The 23808-nt window shown below is 34.0% G+C and overlaps 4 protein-coding genes across 5 annotated transcripts; 1 reads left to right on the forward strand and 3 right to left on the reverse strand.

Moving 5' to 3' along the window:
• Positions 1–800: 800 nt before the first annotated feature.
• On the reverse strand, positions 801–15147 carry LOC123720053 (protein tramtrack, alpha isoform-like). 2 transcript variants are annotated; one of them, XM_045676497.1, is made up of 8 exons: positions 14705–15147; positions 13103–13288; positions 12533–13034; positions 12394–12447; positions 7873–7997; positions 4580–4902; positions 1044–1145; positions 801–932 (listed from the first exon to the last, which is right to left on the reverse strand). In XM_045676497.1, coding segments are annotated over exons 1-8 (1494 nt in total). In that variant the 5' UTR covers positions 14906–15147; the 3' UTR covers positions 801–931. The 2 variants fall into 2 exon arrangements, with proteins under 2 accessions (XP_045532453.1, XP_045532452.1); XM_045676496.1 differs by having other exon boundaries at positions 807–932; positions 1044–1163; positions 14705–15144.
• Positions 15148–16075: 928 nt separating this feature from the next.
• Positions 16076–17033, reverse strand: LOC123720890 (ribosome maturation protein SBDS). The gene is made up of 2 exons (XM_045677721.1): positions 16836–17033; positions 16076–16764 (listed from the first exon to the last, which is right to left on the reverse strand). The coding sequence occupies exons 1-2, from the start codon at positions 16964–16966 to the stop codon at positions 16140–16142; spliced, it is 756 nt and encodes a 251-aa protein (XP_045533677.1). The 5' UTR covers positions 16967–17033; the 3' UTR covers positions 16076–16139.
• Positions 17034–17293: 260 nt separating this feature from the next.
• Positions 17294–22176, forward strand: LOC123720886 (gametogenetin-binding protein 2-like). Its single transcript, XM_045677718.1, has 8 exons — positions 17294–17477; positions 17735–17925; positions 18250–18393; positions 18479–18767; positions 19441–19665; positions 20157–20438; positions 20688–21131; positions 21226–22176. The coding sequence occupies exons 1-8, from the start codon at positions 17388–17390 to the stop codon at positions 21406–21408; spliced, it is 1848 nt and encodes a 615-aa protein (XP_045533674.1). The 5' UTR covers positions 17294–17387; the 3' UTR covers positions 21409–22176.
• Positions 22140–23670, reverse strand: LOC123720887 (3-oxoacyl-[acyl-carrier-protein] synthase, mitochondrial). The gene has a single exon (XM_045677719.1). The coding sequence runs from the start codon at positions 23498–23500 to the stop codon at positions 22190–22192; it is 1311 nt and encodes a 436-aa protein (XP_045533675.1). The 5' UTR covers positions 23501–23670; the 3' UTR covers positions 22140–22189.
• Between the last annotated feature and the right edge of the window lie 138 nt (positions 23671–23808).

Consider the following 23808-nt stretch of genomic DNA (forward strand, 5'->3'; position numbering starts at 1 on the left):
CGCGCTAAAACTTCGAAACAATGCCGTTTGAGAATTATCACTTTGAAAGACGCATGTGTATCGCAATATTCTCTCTGGGTATAAAAAATTCAAAGTGGAAGATTCTTTAGTGTGCCCACACTGGTTAAACCCTATACGATATGTGTTAATTCTGATTATTTCTCTGTCGATGCCATCAATGACTTGATGTTAATGTGGAGAATTTTTAACTTCTTAACTGTTTTGCAGGTAGCCTAGTATTTCGTCGTAGTTTGATTTTATATCAGAAAAGAGGGTACCCGCAATTTTTTGATAATTTGGTTCACCCACTGTGTGGACATAGCTAATAGTTTCCTCAATGTGCGGATCAGTGCGTGTCATCATCTCCCTGCCCTCTTCCCACCCCTCCGCCTCCCGGAGTCCCGCTCCCTCCCGCACCACTAGTCCCCCCTGCCCCCCCGCCTTTTGAAGCCTCACTGAAAGTTTCCATTAATTAAAACCTTACTAACCAAAATCACTCATCGTAAATTAGATTTGATCGAAGTAATGTTTAAATTAAAAACAATACAAAATATATTCAATACACAACATCAGCTCTAACTTTTGCCTAATTTCGTTTTTACTCAATCATTTTGAGTATAAGGAGAGCTGTTACTAACATTGTGTAACGAGTTATTAAATTAAAATAATTTTTCATTTATTTAATTTTTGTTCCGCGCTCGTATAGTCTGTCTCATCTCACGAATAAATTATGCTAATACGGGCGCTCTTAAATGATCAGTTTATTTATGAAGTAAACAGGTCAGTTAACGGATTTTTTTACTCTTTAGGTATGGAGACTCACTTATAAGCTGACACAGCTGGCGCCTTATAAGCCATGTTAAGCCCGCGGACCACGGATCCGACCAAAACACTACTACAGCCGAAACTTATAGGTGCGCGTCACTGGCTCTCTTAAAATTTTGTTTTATTAATTTGACATATAATAATAACAAAAAAATGCCTTTAAACAAATGGTCACGTAAAGTAAAAGGAAGCTCCTATGTCATTTCAAATATACTTACTAGTTGGAATAAGACGGTCTAGGCGTGGGTGTGGGCGGGTGATGGGGCGGATCGTCGCAGGGCGGGCGGCCAGCTGCACTTAGCAAGTAGTTGCTCGACTCGCTGAAACAGTTCGACAACCTGCTTCAAATTGGATTACTGCCTCGAGTGCGCCCGTACGGCGGCCTTTGTATTTGTATCACATATAGGCAAAAAAATATTTTATGGCATATAAGATACAGGTATAAAAACAATAACTAACCCTAACATATAATAACTAAAATATATTATTAAAAGGAAAATATATTATTAAAAGTCCCTTTAGGCAAGGTTTAAATAGATAGACGCATTCTTTGTAGGTAGCTGCCAGCTCTACGGTCTTCTGTGATGTCGATTAACCTTTTGGATATTTCCTTAAAAAGCCTTATGTCATGAACAGGTACATATATATATATATGATATTATTTGCAGTGTTTAATTTTTAAAACTGTTGCATGTTACCATATACAGTTTAATATAGCCTAAAAAATAAATATAAATCAGTGGCGCAACAACCTTGGTTATGGCCTCAGATTTCTGTATCTGTTTCATGATCATTTATCAATCTAATAGGCAAGTCGGTGATCAGCCTCCTGTGCCTGACACCCACGGTCGACGTTTTGGGTCTAAGGCAAGCCGGTCTTGATTTGATTATAATTCATAAGCAACAGAGATGAACGCTTTTAAAAAAAACTCGCAATATGTAATTACATAACCAATATGTGTATGTTAAAATTATATCTTATTGAATAAACTTGTTTTTCGTTTACTTTGCTAGATAAAAACATAAATGGCCTCGCAACGGTTATCAGTAGTGTTTTACGACGTAAAGTACTTACGAAAACCCTTTCGCTTACTTATTTGGCAATATTAAATGTATATATAATAAATATATCGGAATGCCCGATTAAAAAAAACGGTCTGTCCGTCATTATGATAACACCAATATCGCAGTTAGATATGCAAATCTCTAGACATTCTTTCATCAATCAGTTATCAATAAAATATAAGGTCTTTACATATGAAATTGACGATTTGACGTACTGGCCACTTTGACCTCAAATATCACCTCTTTGGTTAGGAATTCCCAATTATTCTTTTTGACTATCGTGCATTTGTTTATCGAAAACAATATATAATTTTATTTTCCCGTTTTAGATAGCAATGGTACATACTTTGATTAATAAAATATATTCTATTTAAAAAGAAATAAACTTTTGTGTTAATCCCATCCAAAACGCCTATTTCATATTACTATAGACCAATTATTTATAATCTTTACAAACATCGAGTATATTTTCAAGTAAATATGTACAATAAATTTAAGACATAAGGCCAAAAATCTGTTGCAATTTAGAACAATTTAAGTATATAAATAATATGTAGACATAACATACAATTAAGCACAATTTATGTAGAGAAATAATTAAATTATCGTCTACGTATTTTTAAAGGGAAATGCCTTGTCTTTGGTAGATACCGAAACATTTATTTATTAGATCGAAACGAAGAAGAAAAATAGCCTTCTAAAAAAACTTCCTACCGCAACAAATATGTTTGATATATCATTTTTAATGGCGGACAGAAAACCAAGAACTTATGGTAATAACAGTAAAATACAACCCACGCAAAGTGCTGTTTGCCCATCGGCCCCGATGGCCCCAAACATTTATTGAATTTATCCACAATAATAAAACCAAAGGGAATTCATTTGCATTAATTCCTTTGTGTTCTAATCAAATTTTATCGGTGACTTATGGGTATCACATTAGCAATCAATAATTGATCACGTGACAAAACCATGCATACGTAATACAATATATTACAAATTATCAGAAACCACAGTCGTAATGTTGCAAGAATTAGGTTTATGTCGTAATGTCGGAACCCATTAATAATCTTCTATTGGTAACGCATATGAACATTGAGGAATCAAATTATTACGTTCTGTTAAGGTTTTACCTATAAAACTAAGACCAATTCCTGGATTCCTTTGTTTTGGAATGGGAGATATCTGATTGCTTTTCATAAAAACATATTTTATAAAATAGATATAAATTGTATAATAATTATTATAATAGACGGCATTGAGTACCGTCTTGATAGATCATTAAATATTTACATGCCATTATAAAGTTTCACAGACGAATGGATTTTTAATATAGTAATTTTCACTATAATGTAGTCCTTGTGCGGAAGATATAATCGAATAATAGAATTGAGATATTTTTACAAATTCACTTTTATTATTGATAAAAATAAAATAGCTCGATTAAATGTAAGGACTCTGTCACTTTTCATCACAGTGAAACACCATTTGACAGAAAGAGACGAGACTATAGTTAATATAGTGTACAGATTTACTTTTTCTGAAAATGTTCCCTTATAAATAACTTAAACATTATTCATCCCTCAATAGGTTTGGACTAGTCTTACTGAAACGAGATTACTACTAACTTTGAATTGCACGATAATTTAATGATTATAATAATTGTAATATATATTTTAGAGTCAATTATATTTGTATAAACTACAGTTTATCATAAGCCTACGAGGATTTAAATTTTTCTTTATATGATTATTATGAACACAGTATTAAAGAAAATATAAATGAAATACATATCGTATCCTTACATTCTACGGACATGTATCTCGGCGTGGTGTTCAGTCCATAGAACGCTTTGTCGTCCAGGTAGGCACTAGACCGCGCGGAATGCCACCTACGTTGGACTGACCAGATCAAGTATGCCGTAGGAGGTTCACTCAATAAGTGTAGCAGGATGACGTCTAATAAGCAACGATGGCGAAACGTCATGAAGCGCATCACATCTGCCTCTTCTAATACTACATAACGATCACGACCGCTCTGTCAAGAGTGTAAAGGATAAGAAGAAGACATAACTATTCCCGTTCTTATAAAGACTTCATGCATGACTCAGGATATGCACTGTAGTACATAGAAAATACACGAACCAATTGAAACATTGTACTAATTTATCATTAAAGATGTGAGGAAAAATATTTTTTTGTATGTATAGATTTTTTTCAATAAGATAATGGTAAAGCAAAGTACGTTGCAGATAATACGAAATTACCGACGGCGAATATATAATATAATATTTCATCACATCGTGTTATCATTACCATAATAATCTTGGTAAATTTGTATGTAGTACCCCAAGTAATATTAAGGATGGCTTTGGACCCCTTATTTTTTTTTAAACCTGATAATATTAAGTGCATGATTTAAAAGATATTGTCTCTATTCGCAGTTGTATAATAAGTGACGTTTGTGTTCAAATTAGATTAGGTTAAGACAAAAATTTGTACCTTCTTTCATTCCTTTCACAAACCATAATGTTTTAATTAATTTCTATGGGGTTAAAGAGCATGCGCGACCACATTATTGGATGGTACACCATTGCCAAGTGATGAAAAATTTTGAAAATAATTTGGAGCCGTGATTCGACTAGTTTACCGTAATCTTTTTAATCATTTTAATCTTAAGCCACTCTTACCTGGCCGTTCTCATTCTTAGGGCTGCACAGTTCTCCTTGCACTTATAGGCCAGAACTTGCTTGATCCGACTGACTTCAACATCGGGGAAATGCCTGCTCACATATGTAATCAGTGCGTGAACTCTGCGTCTGTCCAACGGTGGCTTCGTCGGTCGTGACTCTTGACCTGCGCGTGACCACCTCTGCCCGGTTACAGAACATGTGGCCAATTCAATAGGTGAGAACAACGCAGCTGCTAAACCTCTCGTCACTTTTCTGTAGTCCCCCCATTTGACTCCACGCAATAGGTCTTCCCGAATCTCCACGCCCTCGCCGAGTTTTATCTGTGAACGATTGGATACCAGACGACAATAATAAACTTATTTATATCACATATAAGCTGAAAATAAAAGAAGACAGCGGCGTTCTCACTATAAGCAGTTTTTTCCAGATGATCCAGACGATTTAAAATAATAAAAAATGCTACAATCTTTTTAGTAGATTCTTAAAATAATTTAGTCAGCGAGGACTGCACAGCTACAGGAAGAGCATTTCACAACCGTATGGAAGAAATATGTGAGAAACGCTTGTTGACGCCCAAAACGGGCAGTCATCACAACCCGTGGACAGCCGTTTTAGAGCCGGCCTTTGAGGGTGGAGAATATAAAAAGAAAGTTCATTAGTGCACGGCCAATAACGTATTCCGTTTAACACAAAACAATTTTTAGTTACTGATTCAAAGATTATGAAGATCTCATATAGAGACAGATTTTATTTTATATTTTTATTTAGGTAGCCTATATAAAAATTACAAAACCGAATGTATGTAGTAACAAAGAATTACCGTGAACGGCCTACCAAAACCTATAAATATTGGTGTGTCTATATGTGTTTATGCGTGCGTGCGTGTTTGTATTTGTGTTTCATACCCAAAAAACCTCAGTTTTTGAACTCTGATCTTTATTTATTTATTCACACATAAAAATTTAACATAATTTAATGAAAAGGAGGAGCAACTGGCTGCCTTATCGCTTTCGAGCGATTCCTGCCAGGCAACCACTGTGAGAAGAGAAAAATATGTATTAAATTAGATAAGATAGGCAAGAAGTGCAAAAAATACATATTACACATAATTATTAAGACAAAACTAAACAGGAACAAAAAAATAGGAACTAAACTTAAAAAAGGATACGAAACGATAATTTAAGATCAGTCTCACGTGAGTTAGTAGTTAGTAAGAAAATTATGTATACGATGTGGACAGGTAATGTCTTTAGTTGTGTAAAAGTATCATAGGTCGCTAAGATCTTTATCGATTAAGATAACTATATCTTTGATTTACGCAAATACAAAAAAAAATATCCAACTACACATATAGAGTGGCTCAGTAAACGCAAACGATTTATTTGTACAACATAATCTGTTTCTATATAAGAATATATGAAAAAGTATCCCGTGGCAAAGGTCGCCCAATCTACTGAATAAGCAATATTGAAATTTACTTGTCAACGAGACAATACGTGCTTATGAGACACACATTATGCATATTATGTTGTTAATCATAATTGTTTAGAACAATGCAATCTACGATGTATATTAGCATTTTCGGAATCTACAAGAAATCCAGATTAAGCAATTCATTATAATATTAAAATATATTTATTGAGGTTATTAATATACACTATTTAAAAATTGCTTGATTCGCCTAATAATTGAAAATTATGTCGCCTTGTGGTTTTTGAAATAGAAGGCGAACGGCAAAGGCCTGATGTTAAGTGTTATCGCCGCTCATAGACACTTACATTGCCAGAAGGCTCGCCAGTGAATTGCCGGCATTTTAAGGATTGGTACGCTCTTTTCTTGAAAGTCCATCCCCCCATTGAGCTAGATTTAAAAATACATCCCTAATTTCCATGGAACTAATGAATACCGTTTGATGAAGCTCCATTAGTAACCTTTGGGTGGTGTAGATTCTGTTGATGCAATGACATTGTGTTAATTGGTCCCAAAGTTCTGTCACTGGCACATAAATTCTAAATTTCGAACATGATTTTATAAAAAAATTATTGCATTCTATTTTTGAATGTTTGACTATTGTTTTAAAACAAAAAACAATCACTTTCCGTAATTTTTCACGATGGAGTGTACATTGAAAGAAAACCAAATAGCTGTTATTGCGTTGCACTGCTGTGGGCACTCACCGAGTACCATTTTCAAGTTGCTCAAAAATTTGAATATATCGCTTAGGCATGTGTACCGTACTATTGACAGGTACAATGAAGTCTCTAGTGGTGACAACAACAAAATAACTGGCCGGCCACGCTCCGCAAGAACACCAGCAGTAATCAGATCTATCAAGGCGCGGATAGCAAGAAATCCTGTCCGAAAACAGAAGTTGATGGCTTTGCAGATGGGTGTCAGTAGGATAGCAGTAAAAGAGATTGTAAATGAAGATTTTGGTCGACGAGCACACAAAAAAAGAGTGGGCACTTACTTCATGCTCTTCTAAAAGCAATAGGGCTTAAGAAATTGCGGGTGTTGTTAAAGCGGTACAAGAAAAACTGACACCGTGATATCCTCTTTACGGACGAAAACATTTTCGATATTGAAGAGAAGTACAATAAACAGAATGATGGAGTGTACGCTAGGAGTTCTGAAAAAGCTTAAAATAAAGTTACGAGGGTGCAACATGGACATCATCCATCATCAGTAATGGTCTGGTTGGGAGTGTCCTATTACGGGCCAATGGAGGTTCATTTTTGCAAAACCAGTGCAAAAGCGTACCAAGAGACGATTTTGGATCGGCTTGTCAAAGACGCTATTTGAGGGATCTTAGGGGGGGGGAGTGAGGGGGCTTCGAGTTCCAGCAGAATTCTGCGCCTGCACACAAAGCCATGACCACTCAAGCTTGGTTTGAGCGTCACAACATCGACTTATTTAGACATGAGGATTGGCCTTCCTCCAGTCCGGACCTTAATCCTTTGGACTATAAAATTTGGCAGGTTTTAGAGAGGAAGATCTGTGATAAACCCCATAAAAATTTTGAGACTCTAAAGTCATCTTGAAAAAAAGCAGTCACTGAAATCGACATGAATATGGTGCGTCCTGCGATAAACGACTGGCCACGGCGCTTAAGGGCCTGTTTTAAAAATAAGGAAGGCCCTTTCGATGCTATTTCTAATCATTAATTAATGTACTATAAATTGATATATCACTCATTAAAAACCGATCAGTACTTTTGTTTTTATCATTATTTCCGTTTAAGACAGAACTTTGGATCTGTTTTGTAAATTTAATATTAAAGAAATACTTACGAGTCTAGGTGTCGGTGCTCGCTCGTTCTCTCTCTTTAGGACGAAAGGCAAAGCGCGTCTATGCTGTTCCAACCACACTGCATCTGGCACCGGTCGGTTCCTACGCGCATCCCATCGACCTGGAACTGTTCATAATATAAGGAACATTAAACTCATACGGCCTTATTATTCAGCGTGGATAAAAAGTTAGCTGTTTTTAAACGGGCAAACCATAAGGAACGCCAGATGTTCCGTGTTACCATCACCCATGGACACTTAGTGCCAGAACGCTCGATGGGATAGCCAACTTTTAAGAAAGTGGTACTGTCTTTACTTAATGATACTATACTTAGATAATATGAGAGATTTGTATTGTCTTGACGTCAGAAAATATAACTCCATTGATACCGTCCTATTACATGGAAATATCTTGATAACCATGGCAACACGGTACTAACTTTAGTCCTCGTTAATAGCAAGGCCGACAACAATTGAAGTTAATTAACGTGCACATTGAGTAACTCGACATAATTTAAGCAGTATTAAAGAGTTTAAAATAAATAAACCACACGAGAGCACGTGAAATTTTGTACGCGTTTCACGTGCACGCATACGAACAACCTTATATAAAATGTCTTATCCTTATCTACTCACCATTTACCTTTTCAGAAGTTCAAAAGAAAATAAATATATTTATTATAATAAAACGATTTTATCAGCATTATTTTATTTGTATTTTGTAAAAAATTACAATGATTTATACTATACATAGTCTTTGCTGAAACGATTGCACAGATTAAACATCATAAAATAACTTTAAAATTGACAGATCATTAAATCATTTTATTTTAAATATTGATTTGAAAAAACTTAAATTGTATCTATTTAATCACATTATTGATATAAGGCAATATCAAAATATAGGTTTATGAATAAACTTAATACAATTTGATTAACAAAACGTTTAAAAGCAACAGTCTGTATGAGTTAAACCTATTAAAAACTGTGTTTAATTCTGATGTACACGAATTATTAAGTATTTTAAACAAAAAATGTAAACCAGATACATACTTTACATTTGTCGGAAATTAATTGGCTTAATTAGGGAAAGTAAACTAAATGGTTTTTGACATGTGTGTCGCGAAAACTCGGCCATATTGTACCGTGTTTGTTACCATAGTAACAAGGTTCCTTTCCTTCCGTTTCTATGGAGTATCAACGACTCCTAGCCTTTATGACTCGTATTTTAGATAAGAAACCCTACTAGGCTCTGTTAGTATCTCTCATCATTTTTGTACATCAGAATGGAACATATTTTACTTAGATTAAAAAAAATGAATAAGCGTGCCATAGAATACAATTTTATACGAAATATCCGACATCCATACGAAAGTAGCATGTCATCGATTTAAGCATTAATTAATTACTTCATGAGAATAATTTTGTTTAAATTTACATCCATATACATTGTAATTGTAGTGATAAGTTAATAGGAAATATTTTTTAGCATATAATTCCCGTTTCAATTTTAAAGAAATCATTTAAACTTAGACCTTACTTAGCCTAAAGATGGCTTTAAAAAGCGCGATACATAATTTTCACTTGGCTGCTCACTTAAATTACTTTAAATGCAAAATAAATTTCAGAGATCATGGGAACTTACTGAGATCTCGTGGCAATACACAAATAATACATTTTTACAAACTAATATTGTAATTCACAACCCTAATCATATCGACATCGTTCCCTTTTAAGATGTTTTAAAATGACTAGATGCTTTTTTAATGGCAATCATTTTTCAAAAATAACAGATAAAAAATAAAGCGAATATGTAATCTTATACTAGTCAAGCGCAGCGTGCCGACACTGGTTTTATATGGCAACTTAGAGACTACGCCACAGACGATAAAATGTTTTAAAGTATCTATCGTGTGTAGAACATTCCAGACTGAAAATATCAGCCATTATTATTCAAGTTCTTTCTTAACTCTGTGTATATCCTTTAATAATTCATTAGTGAGTTAGGCTTTACAATACACACAGATAGCTACTTATCTCAGTGTAATCTCTGACGAGCTAATTATGTATTATAAATTGTAACATGCGAGAGATTTGTACAAACTATAACCGGGAGCCGTCCGATCACTCAACAATATAACATCTGTGTAAAGATAAAACTATTGTGTATAAAAATATTACTTTGCTATTGTTGTCAATGACGGGTTCATTATTGTATATCCGACACATAAAACCGATAAGTTCGACCCAATCCAACGCGTGAACTGTAGAAAAAGAAACACGTGAAAATACCTATTGCAAAGCGTTGGACGAGGCCGAGCGAGTGTGTAACGTGTATAGGTATCTATATACATTAACCTGTAAATAATCTACATTAAAAATCAGCACCGGTTGCAACAAATGTCTTAACAACGATCAGTCTATTGTCAGAAAGGAAGGTATTCAATTCCCTTCAACGAGGCCCCTTGACTCATATATTATGTATAGAATAACAGACAACGTGAATCAGCACTATCTTAGTAGTAAATACTAAGGAATTCCCGTACGCAAGGAAGCTTACTGTACACATCTAGGAAGCTTATTGCTACAACAAGAGGAGCGTCGTTAAAGCGATGATCTCGGTATACTATTGAAAGGCACGCAATAAGCGAAGAGGTGTGACGGCATACAGGCCCCCGGCAACATTCCGATCACAGACTAGTACCTACACAGTCTTCATTATTCCTTTAAGCCACATCCCTATAATATTACCCAACGAAGAGGACCGACATCGCCGCAATAAAGTAGTAGAAGTATATTCGAGTGTGAGTAATGATCATTCAAAAACGAGTGAGATTAAATTAGACAATATTCAGCTATTTTATTGCGGCGTTGTCTAGTTAGTAAGAGAGCGCGCGGTTACTAGGGCTTTCCGTCATGTGATAAAATGTAAAATCTAATAAGATACCCACGAAACACCATGCAAGGATGTTTAGGAGTTATTAAGATGGGTTCAAAAAAGGTAATTTGATAATAATTAAGAAACTGAACAGTAAAAAATTTATGATTAGCAATAATTTAAGATACACAATACAATAGACTGGTACTGTATCATCCAATAGATAATTAAGAGAATCTATTAGACTCGGCGTAGTTATTTATAATCTAAAAAAATGAAACAACTAAACCCAACCACTCGAATTGAAACATACTTGTATGGTCTTTACTTCGTATACATTTACCGCGGGTTATAATCATACAAATCTATAAGCGTCTGTCACGTTGCGCGTGTCACGGGAAGCCCTAGGTGTCAAGTCAGCGGTGCGCGGGGCGAAGGGGGGGCAGCGGCGGCGGTTTGATCCTTGGCGGATGTTGGGCAAGCGTGTGCCGGCGCAGGTAGAGCGGCGTCTTGAAGCAGCGGCCGCACTGCGCGCAGACCACCGGCTGGGCCTCGTGAATGAGCCGCACGTGTTGGCGCAGGTTGGAGGCGTTGGAGTAGCGGCGGCCGCAGCGCGCGCACTGCACGCCGCCCGCACCGCTCGCGCCGCCCGCTGCCAACAACACCACGTTCGACTGCGCTACGCCCCGCCCCGCCCGTCCGCTCGCCTACCCGCCACGACCGCGCCAACGCGAACACGTTTTCCCCCCGCTCTATCATCCAACAGGATTACCTCAAGTCTCGTTACCCCTCGACACTGCTGCATCGCCTTACAGAATACTCCCGAGTTTATCCTCAATAGTTTATATTTTTTGTTCAGAATATTATTCATCAAAATATATATTTTTTCTATCTTAAATACTTGAATGGATATTATAGATATATATCTGATGGAATGACAAACATGAATCTGATATTTTTAATAATTAGGTAAAAAAATAGTAGTAGATAATAATAATATTAATATATTATATATTTTGAGCAAATTTGACTTCGGCAACAATTGGTTTATATTTAACAAATTAAATCCGAAAGTTCGACGTTATACTATTTAATGGATGTAAATCGTGTATTTGATAAGACAACTGTTTTATTGTTGACAACTGCTTTTAATGTTCATGCTCTACATATGACGATATAATGAAACGGTAACCCAATTCAGTATAAAGATTTTTTAAATAATTTTATAAGTTAAATGTGGCGCTCGGAGATTAATACAGTGGCGGGAGGGCGCAGACGCAGTAAAATTCAACTCAGTATCATTAACGAGAACGTATTTTTAATTATTTACTTAGTTCACTCGATACTTGTTGAACCGTGGCGCGGTGGCTGGTTTTGGGCGGGCGACACAAGCGGGCGGCGGCCGTCGATATCCCGACACCCGCGCACCAAGAAATGCGGCTGCTTATGAACGACAAAAAGGAACACCAAGGTTTCATACAAATTTTTAACCGTTCATAAACATCCTAATACTTCAATCCGTATACGAGAGTTAAAACCGCGCGCTCTCTTCTAGGCCGAATGTGAAAAAGGTTCGCCGGGGGCGCGGCTGCCGGTTCGACTGGTGCATGTGAAAATGGCGTGAGAATTTAAAAAAATGAATTTACCTTCCGCGTTCTCAGTCAGCTCCGCGTTCATTCCCGTCATGAGATCCATACTACCTGCAATGAGACACCAGTATTAAAAGTAATCTTTAGAAACGTGGTGCTTGTTAGGGTGTTGAGAAATATGTTTGCTTTCCCATACCTTGAAGTGTGGCGAAAGGATTTGCGAGAGTATTATTTTCAGTAAAGTATAAAGGCTGAAACCCCGATCGCTCTTCATCACTAGCTTCCTGTTCGAGGACTTCCATTTTTGGTTCCAACAAATCTGTGGCGCTGAAATCCTGGGATTTGCTATCTCTCTCCGCATCACCGGGATCCATAAGAATATCATTCTCTTCGTTATTAACATCTGTCACTTCGAGATCAGTTTTCACCCGCAATGTGGGGTAGTTACAGGTTTGGCTATAGTCATCATTATTAGGCCTCGTTTGACTAGAACTTTGAAAGGAAGCTTCTTCGCTGAGATTATTTCTGGGCACTTCAGGAGAATTCCTCGCAGAACGGCGATTAGCGCTCTTCTCTTGGTCATCGGCAGAGGTCGATTCCACATTTTGGTTTGCGGCTTTGGAGGAGGAGGTAGAATGTGAGGGCTTAGCGCTGAGCAAATTGCGTAATTGAGACGGGGGAGACTTTCGATTGGTTTTCTGCAAATAAAACACATGTTAAAATATAACAATGTGATAATAGCATTCAATAAATTATAATGACATACTTTATCGTTGTGTTGTGAGCAGTCAGTGAGGCCGCGAATTTGTAGAGCATCGGCAGTCCGAAGAAATGCGCTGAGTTGTGCCTGCGCGATGTTCACTTGTCCTACGTACATAAACTGGAGCAGTGCCCTTATATGAGAGACTTCGCAATCCCGCATGAATATTATCGGATGAGGACATGGATTATTCTGTAATAAACATTTGCCTCAGTCTCCTAAGAAATTGAATTAAAAATACTGTTCTAAAAGCACTTGTAGACTAGACAAACACTTAACCTTAATTCTTTAACAACGAAAACAAGCAAATAATTAAATATATAATAAAAGCATTCTATATTCCAAAACAGATTATTTGCAACTCCTATGTACATAAAATAGTTTACAATTACTTATTAAGTATAAACAAATTATTATATATATTTTATCAAAGCACCAATAAATAAGAGTAATCCTAGATCTTATCAATTGTGTAATGGGTCACTGACACTGCCAACATGTGCAATATGGATTTTCATAAATAAAAATTACATTGTTACTTCCTCTGAAGTAACAGATTTATATGAATTATTGTTATCATTTGCAAAGTTAGGTAATGTTTATTAAAGTTTTTATATTTATCTTTGAAGTATTATTTTATCTTACCATATGTGACATTTTATTGTGAACTACTTGACCACATACTGGTACATTTTATCTTACATATATAAAACAATAATAACAAATATTGCTATTGTTTAGCTTTTGATAGGGTGGGGATGATGTATTCACAAATCAAATTTTTAAACTCATTAAACAGATGAAAAAATTTCTCTTAATATTTTTTATAAATTAAACACTTTTGATTATATGAGCACATACTTATATCTCCTGTTTTTACTTTAGACTAAGAGTTTAAAAAAATAAATCTCATGACTAACAATCACTGTAAAATTGTATACCCATGAATTATTGTATGTAAGTATGTTTTTTGCAAAAAGTATAATTACAAATATTTACTAAAAACAATAACAACAAAAAGAGAATGTAACAAGATTTACCTAGTAACAATATATATATATATATATATATTATATTTTGCTTGAATTATTTTGCATGGAATTTTGCAAGACTTGACAACATTAACTCCTTAATAATTTAAATATTATGTAATATGATATAATATATCTAATTAGAAAATATTGCAATTGCAACATTTACCAAAACATTGCTAATATCTATATAATATTTAGTTGTGTTTACAGTTTTTTCTATTTATGAAATTCAAACACATTTTTTTTATTTTTGTGTATATCCACATAATAACGAGTAATACATACAAGCCTTGCATGTAAGTTTTTTAGGAAATTAAAGCATGTAAATAAATTCATGTTAAGGATTTGTGAAATTTCCAATTAAAATGATTTTGTAGACTCAATGGTAGTGAATTAATTAGAAATTGTGAAACAGAATTCTAAAGTAGCTACAAATAAATGAAATCACGAATACTTAACCGGAACGCGAGACATGGCATTTGTAAGTAGATCAAGTGTTTTATACATAACAACTTTCACTAGAGTCATTGTAATGGTGACACATCAAAGTGTGGGGAGTGAAAGATGGACTTACTTTAAATAATTCCTTGAAATAAGGACTACACGCCGATAAAACCACTTTGTGTGCTTCCAACCTGTGTCCCTCGCATGCCAGAGTGACATCCACGAAGTCCTCATCATCGCGCAGTGCCTCGAATTGAGATGTTATATTTGCTTGAAAATTGTTCCATCTCAAACAGAATTGCTGGTCGCCACCCAGTTCTGTACCTTCCATTACTTATAGACATAACTCGATATCCCTGATCATTTAATTGCTTGATAAGAAAAGTTAAATATTGAAAATAAATATATCACAGTAACTTGCAATTTCAGTCGCCGTCTGGCCGAAAATCTTGAAAGAAAACAATCAATAAAATCTCGTACCAATATAAGAAAAATAAAACTTTTTAATTTGTCATTCATTCGCTGATGGGTACATTCACTTTGACGTTCCAATTTACGTAATTTGTAACAATGGTAACACTACAAATTTTGTCGCAATAAATGTATTTTTCGAAACACTAGAATGAATTTTATTACTTATTTACGTTTTGATCAATTAAAACTCACAATTTTAATTATTTAAAATAAGATTAAGAGCCCGAAATGTTAATTTGCGTAAGTGGATCTGTGGCAATAAACGAACTATAAACATAACTACAGTATACACTATGTTCCAGTTGAAGTAGTCTGTTTACTGTTACTCTTTATCTTGGCAATTGTGAAATGTAAATACAAGCATCATATATATCCTTACTTATAAAGAAAGAAATTAGAAATCCTTAAGTTTCTATTTTCTAACATTCAACCAGCAATACGAACTTGGAGATTTTTCGCCCAAATTTAGCCCAGGGGCTTTTTAGGCGCTACATTATTATTATTTTTCAAGATATTTTCATTCTATAGAATTTATATTAAGCCTCGATCCAACCAACAAACTAAACCAAATTTAAACTACAAGGTTTAACTAAAACATCAAAAAGCTATAATACTTCAAGATTGAAAAACTATTTTATACTACTTGAATGTATTTTTAATTCATATTTGAAATTACCTCTCAAACTGAGTGTGTACAACAAAAACTTTAGGGGTTTGTAAGGGGTACACTATACACCTTTCCCACGGTACCAATGTATTGCCAATTTTCTTTATAAACATACAATTAGATTAAAATAAAGAAAAAAAATCTATGTAAAGTAGTAGTTAGACCATACTTAAAGAATGCATTTTATTATTGCATAGTACTCGCTCGTAGAATATATTACATATAGCTGATAGTCTCAGACATTAGGTGCTGTATAAACTACATATTTCACTATTATTAAAAAACTTTTCATTTGGCATTCTAACAGTAGTCTTTACCATAATTATGTAGTATGTATTGTTCAAACAAAAGGGAAATAAATATACTTAAAAAAGGGTTTATTATGTTAAAAAAAAGTGTTAATTAAAGATAATAACAAAATACATTAGAGTGTTTGTTCTCCCTCAATTGTTTCTTTCAGATTGAGTAATTCAAATTGCCCAGTACCTTTTGTTTCACTTCTAATCAATTCGTCTAGGTTTCTGAAGCTACCTGGATCTATCAGGCAGATAATGTTAGCAGTTCCAGCGTCCCAACATTCTTCTTCAACTTTTGATGTTAATTTCACAGCCTTATCTCTTATCTTACGTGCTTCTTTACCACTTAATAGTATTCTGACCCTCATTTGAGCTCTTTCAAGAGGAATCTCTTTCTTAATCATTTGAATTACATCCAATGCTTGCTGTTTTCCATTTTTATTTACATTAACTGAAAAATGAATATCTTTCATGGCCTTTTCTATTATTGAAACTGGATATGGCCTTTTTGTCTCTGGATTGACACATTTGTCAGCTACAGTAGTTGCAATGTCTTTGAATAAAGCATCAATTTGAGAATGCCTCTCTTTATCTGACACTTGTAATTCACCTTTTTCCAATATTTCCTTACATATCTCAGTCTGATCATCTTTACCAAATATTTTGACTAAATCTTCTTTTTTAGCAACTTGACCTTTTGAAACATTTGTAAATACAGTATGTGTTTGTAGAACTTCATCAATGTCCTTTTCTCTGTAATTAAGTAAAGGTTGTTAGCTGTTGTATGTAATGTTCATTTTACAGGTAAAATTGTTTTTGCTTACACTTTGTTTCGCCAAGATATAACTTTATTTCTATAGCAGGCAATTTCAAACCTTTTACCACCTTTCTTTAATCTTACAATGGCGACATTAGTTAATCGAATTTGATTCGTTGGAGTAAATATTTTAGACATAGTTTACAAGTATTACTTTTATTAACGAATAATTCTTATTTATCACTTATTTAATATTTACTAGATATGAAAAATGACAATTACAAATCTGAAACTTGACAACTTTATTACGCTATAAGGTTGAGGGCAACTCTGAAAACCATGCAGGAGTCGAGACTTTGTTATTTTTAAATTTTCTCATAATATCATTATAGTTATAATGAAATAAGGTAATGTGAAGGAAATCGTGAAGCTGAACAGAAGTGGCATCAAAGGTGGCACCATTTCATATGTCGTTATATTTTATATTCTACTTCGAGTATTTGATTAAATGTTATCTGTGATTTTCACGTCGTATATTTCCTAAAACTTGGCCGTCATCAGCCGTCATTTTGTGATATTTGTATATTTTGTCGGTAATTTTATGTGATTATTCGAAGAAATGGCGAAATTAGTGGATGTTTACAACTGCGATAAAAATCCAGCTATTAAACGGCGTCAGTTACCACTAACAATTTACGATAATCTAATTGTAAGTAGTCGTATATGTAGTTGACACTACCTCTAACGAAGATTATTAATATCAAATTGATTAATCGTCATGTGCCTCTATCTAATTAAGTATTTGTTCCCTTATTAAATCTAAACATTCAACAAAGGTGGTAATCTTATATTTAAGGATGACTATGGAGCCGACTTTTTTCGTGATCAACTACGTCTTAAAGTTGACCTTAATTTTCTGAATATTTTTTGTTTTATGTTTCGTATCGTATATTCGATTTTTTACAGATGATAATGGATTTAAATACTATGGGCTTGATCTGCGATAATCCTCAAGTAAAAGGTCGCGAATACGATGAATTTTTGCGCAAATATAGAATTCTCACAACAGATGAGCTTAAATCAGCACTGAGAGTTGACGCGTCAGATATTTTTAATGTTTTAAATCAAAGCATTCCCTGTGTGGGCTGTAGAAGGAGGTATTTCATTCTATTTTATATATTACCTTTTATAAAAATAATGATTAGGAACCACCTTTATTATTAACCTAATGTGACGGTTTTTGATATTACTAGATAAAAAATGATCAAGTTACATATACATACCTTAAAATTCATGCATATATAAATTTTACAACCTTTTCCTTTGGGACACTTGTATGATGTATTATAATGTAACAAATCTTATTACATGATTTGCATATTACGAAAAATGTGTTTTCATAAAATATTCATATATGTATATTATATTAATTATTTATATTTCAGTTATTTATTAATAGTTAATCAAATTTAAAATTTTAGTGTGGAAAGATTATTTTACCAGTTATGTAAGTCAGGACATCCAACATTAGATCCAATAATCCTCACACCAGGAGAAATAATGACAATAAAAGAAGATAAAATAACAAATCCTCAAGCTTTAGCAACTTTACTCAATGGCCATAGGTATGGCATTTGTAAATTCTTAATAATTACTTAATTATTGATCATGTTCATTTTAAGTACTACAAAATATTTCTAATAATTTCAGCTCAGGAATAGAATGTCTTATTCTTAGTCAGCCACGATGGAAGAAATCACAGAGGTGTACCCTACATTCACTAGAAGCAGGCAGTGCCAGAGGTTGGGGTGCTTCCACAACATGTGGTTGGGGTTGGGCAGCCTGGAATTGGGGTGGGAGAGCGGCTTGGCGCTCTGCCTGGGATGCTATGAAAACATCAGCACGGGAACATGTCACTCTCATACATTTTAAAACTTTACATGATACAATACACAATTATCTACGGAAGCATCGCTTCTGTGCTGATTGCAAAACTAAGGTACAGTTCACTCATATAAAAATATAGTTTAAATACATTTTGTTTTTGTAACTGATTTTAACATATTATCTTGTATATTTATTTGTTTAATATACCTAACTTTATACTTTAATTCATGGAGATGGTAACAAATTTGTTCAAATTGTTCATTGTAAAATTCAAGTTTTATATTTAATAGATTGATTTCTTCTGTATGTATATTGTAACTTAAATGTTTTAAATGAGGGTATTCTTTAAGGCTGGTTGTTCCAGTGTACATAATATATTTAAGTTTTGTTATCAAACTCTTATAGTTATCTTTATTTTTTTTGCTTGAAAATTTTCAATATCGTATGTAACAATTTATCGATGATAAGTGGTAATGATAAGCTAAAGTAAAGGTTTCTGAAATAGAATTTACTACATTTATAATTTGACTAATAAGGACCTAGTCTTTCTGAAATTATGCATAAAATTAAATTATATTTATCTTTTTCGACAATATTTTTTGGTATATTCCTATAAATTATAAAAGATAAAAAGGTATTTATTTTATTGATATGGCTCATTTCAGGACCTTCTTGTTCATAAGCTTTGTTTGGTTTCGTTTTTATTTTACTAATATCTCTTTAAAAATGTAGAAATGTCACTTAACATTCTTTGGACATAATATGTGTGATGGTCTATATTTCAGGTTTTAAAAGCATACTTGTTGCTAGTTGAGGAAAAGGAACCACAGAAAGAAAAGGGCTATGTTGGAGCATTGTATGGGGGAATCAAGAGGTGCTTGTTAGATAAGCATTTACATCTTCAAGCTAAAACAGAATATATAGCACACCTTATCAATAGAGCAGAACCAGAATTACTTGGGAACCACCGTGAGAGACATGCAAAAACTCTGGAGATTGCACAAGAGGAGGTAAAGTTATTTTTTATTCTTTCTTATGTGTTTCAATTGAAATAGGAATTGGAGACTGTATGAAACAGAAGAGTAAGAAATTTCCTTTGTATACTATCCATAGTATCCCAATATTCCAATATTAGTTGATTACATACATAATTTACTATTGTTTACAATTAATAAGTTGCATTTATAAAGGCATATTTTCATTATCACTTGTAAATTCTACTGGAAAGACTGCACTTGATTTGAACGAATCATTGTGATTTTATGATCAGTGGCTGCTCTGCTTTATTACATCCAGCCCAATTTGAGAAACTTGTTGATCCACTTTGCTCTGTTAAGTGGTATAAAACTGAATCTTCGCACAATTGACTAACTATCGTTTTTAGAATGTATTAAACTGATAGTTACTCATGACAATTCCGAGGCAAGCACATTCTAATTATTAGTTTTTAATATGGTCAATTTAATTGACTAAAATTAAAATTATGTATATTAACCTTTAGGTGCTTATATGCCTCGGCATATGCATATACGAGCGGTTACAACGCATATCGCTAAGACTACGTGAAGAAGAAGGCACATGTCAAACATTGGCTGCTGTGGGAATTCAAGCGCTGTACCGCAAGTTTGAGATGGCTATCGAAGTCAAGAGCGGCGTCTCCAAATTACAGCTGTTGTACGATGAGATTACTCAAGAAGAGGTAACTAGGCAGCAACGGAAAGAACAGAAGAAACTCAAGCGGCGTAAGAAGAAAGAAAGGCAGGCCATCGAGACAAAATGCAAAGTATGTATCAGTAGAAAGAGCACAGTCGGCTTAGTGTCTACAGTGTGCTACTCTCAAGGACGTGTATCAGGCTGATTGACTACTTGCTTATTAAAAAAATAAAAATAATCACAGATACACAACAAAGTTTTCCATACAGGGCATATTGAAGCAATCTAAGTATTCAATACTTAGATTTCTTCAATATTGAATATTTTCTTACCCCATAGTTATAATTCAAATCATTATATTTTTTTATTTTTTCTGCAGGAAATTGATTCAGAGGAACCAGAAGAACCTGAAGAAAAATGTGAATGTGAGGAATGTTTACAAGAAGAAAGGGATGTACCGACTGATTTGTCGACAGACAATTGTAATGAATGTTTTGAAGAAATGCAAACAAATGCAGATGGCTGCCATTCATGTCAGGAAGATTTCACAGAACTTCATTCTCTGAAAAAAGTTAATAATAACAGGGCTAAAAAAGGCAATTTGTCACAAACTGAACACTCACATGATTGTGGCTATTCATCAGGGAATAATGGTGGATGTTGTGAGACAATGTCTGGATCATCATCCCTGATAAGTTCACCAGAAGGTTCAGAAGTGGCCTGTTCCGAAGGGTTTTGCAATCATGAGAGAGGGGACTGTCTTGATACAAAGAGTGACAAGTTTTTATATACTGGACTCACGCTGTCATTACAAGAGATGCTGGTACGTAACTTAAACTTTTTTTAAATTTAAAATAAAGATTCTCCTATTATTTATATATTTATTGTAACATAAATGATATTAACCATTTTTACAGGATACATGTTCATCAGATGAAGAACACAACACCAGCTATATACCCATAGAGGAGGTAATGGAATTCAAATCGCGAAGGAATATAACGGAGAAACGACAAGAATTGAGACAGAATTTACGTAAAAAATTTGCGCAATTGTGTGTTAATTCACCCCAAAAACCTGTCTCACAGAAAGAAAAATAGAAAGATATTGATACATTCAAACTGCACGCAATATCCAGTATCACAGATTGGCAGATTCAGAAATTATTTAAAAAATAACATAAGATAAATGTAAAGTAGTTGCAATAGATGGCTTACTTATAAGTTTCCTACATATTATGTCATTTTATCCCCTCGACCTATACAACACTAAAATTAACATCTTTGTGTCATGTTCCTTAAGTAAGATTATACTATAGAAAAGATGTTTGTAATATTGCCAAGCCTCTAGTTAGTAATGTTTACCATACTAATGAGGCCAAAAATCTTCCAATGGTGATTTTACAGCAGACAAGGAGGAAAACATTATTTAGATGAATGGTGAATTAACAAAATGTCCAAATAAGTAAAAGGTGCTTGTAAAATGACTTAAATGAGGTCTTATAAACATATTATATTGCTGAGACAGCTATTTTATAGGTGACACTTGTGCATGTTTGAATGATTCCAACTGTTAACAATATTTAATTCATAATTTGACTGGATAAAACCCAGCATTTATCAAATAAAATAACTGTGTAAAATATTAGAGCTTTCTTATGAGATATAGTAGCTTTTTTGATCAAATTATATTATTTTCATTGCTTTACTGGACGAGGTAAACAATGTTTTCATTTCAGGTATTTAAGTGTATAACATGCTATGTGTAACATGATGTTGTGTCATTGGCTGTTTGCCACTGTTATAAAATCAAGAAAAAAAAAACATTTGTAACAGTTTAAATATACTATAATTAAATTATAAAATATTTCTATACATTTTCTTAATTTATACTAGATATACAAAGAGTTGCATTGGTCCCTCCAAATCCAAATGAATTTTTTAGTGCTACCCTTCTGTCACTGACCCATGACAGTGGTGTGTTAGCTACATAATTTAGGTCGTCTATCGGATTGTCCAAGTTGATTGTTGGGGGCAAAACATGATGGTGACATGCCAAAATAGTGAATATTGCTTCCAAGTTGCCAGCTGCACCTAGTAAATGACCATGGGCCCCCTTTGTTGAGGAAACATATACTTTAGACACATGATCCTTAAATAGTGTTTTAATAGCTGTAGTTTCAATGTTATCTCCAACAGGTGTAGAAGTAGCATGTGCATTTATATATGTGATCTGTTGTTTATTAATATTTGCATCATTTAGAGCTCTGGTCATGGACAATATTGCTCCACTGCCATCTTCTCTAGGTGTAGTTATATGTGACGCATCACCAGACAATCCATAACCTAATATTTCAGCATAAAGATTAGCATTTCTTTTGAGAGCATGTTCATATTCTTCTAATATTAGTACTGCTGCACCTTCTCCCATAACAAATCCATCTCTTTGTTTATCAAATGGTCTTGATGCTTTGCTAGGCTGATCATTAAAGGAGGTGCTCAATGCTCTTAAGCGACAAAATCCTGCAATAGCTAGAGGACTTATACACGACTCTGCTCCACCACAAACCATGACATCTGCATCACCACTTCTTATAAATCGATATGCATCACCAATAGAGTGTGCACCAGTTGCACATGCTGTTGACACTGAATGGTTCGGGCCTCTAAACCCATACTTGATACTCACATGGCCTGCAGCCATATTAGGTAATATTCGAGGTACAAAAAATGGACTAACTTTGTTATAACCTAATTGTAAGGCAGCATTTGTCTCACAAACATCTCTTAGATCAATCATGCCCATTCCAAGAGCCACTCCAGTAGTTTCCTTATCCATATCAGAATTTGGATTCCATTTGGCATCTGATAATGCTTCTTGTGTCGCAAGTAAAGCTAAACAAGTAGCAGGTGCCATTGACTTTAAATTTGACTTTGACAAAGCTTTTTCTACATGACTGTTTTCTTGCTTTGGAACAACTCCTGCAACCCTGCAAGGTAATGTATTATATTCATCACCAAGAGCAACAATGCCGGAGTTACCATTTAATAAACTTTTCCATGCAATTTCTGAAGAAATTCCTAAAGGAGAAACAACACCTAAACCTGTTACTACAACTCTTCTTCTAGGAGCTAGACAGGAATAATTTCGTAGGTTAAGGTATAACCTAAAACTTTTCTTATAAGAGCCCATTATTTTGTAGATGTTTTAATAACATTGAGCTCAAAGCTTAAACTTTATAAAATTACAATTTAAGGTTTAATTAGAGGAATTGATTTTTAATTATTTACAGACTATTTTTTCTACTGCTTAATAACTTTCACATTTCGTATAATAAAATTTGTAACAATTTTGATACTTAATAAATAATTATTTTAAAATTTTACTTAGTAGAAAAGCTTTTTAATCGATTCAAATATTCATTTTTATTTTAACAATGTCCTTTGTTTTGTTTGATATTTTATGACGGTTAAGATTTTGACTTCTGACGTTGATACTAA

Source organism: Pieris brassicae, chromosome 2, assembly GCF_905147105.1.
Source record: "Pieris brassicae chromosome 2, ilPieBrab1.1, whole genome shotgun sequence".
NCBI classification, from domain to species: domain Eukaryota; kingdom Metazoa; phylum Arthropoda; class Insecta; order Lepidoptera; family Pieridae; genus Pieris; species Pieris brassicae.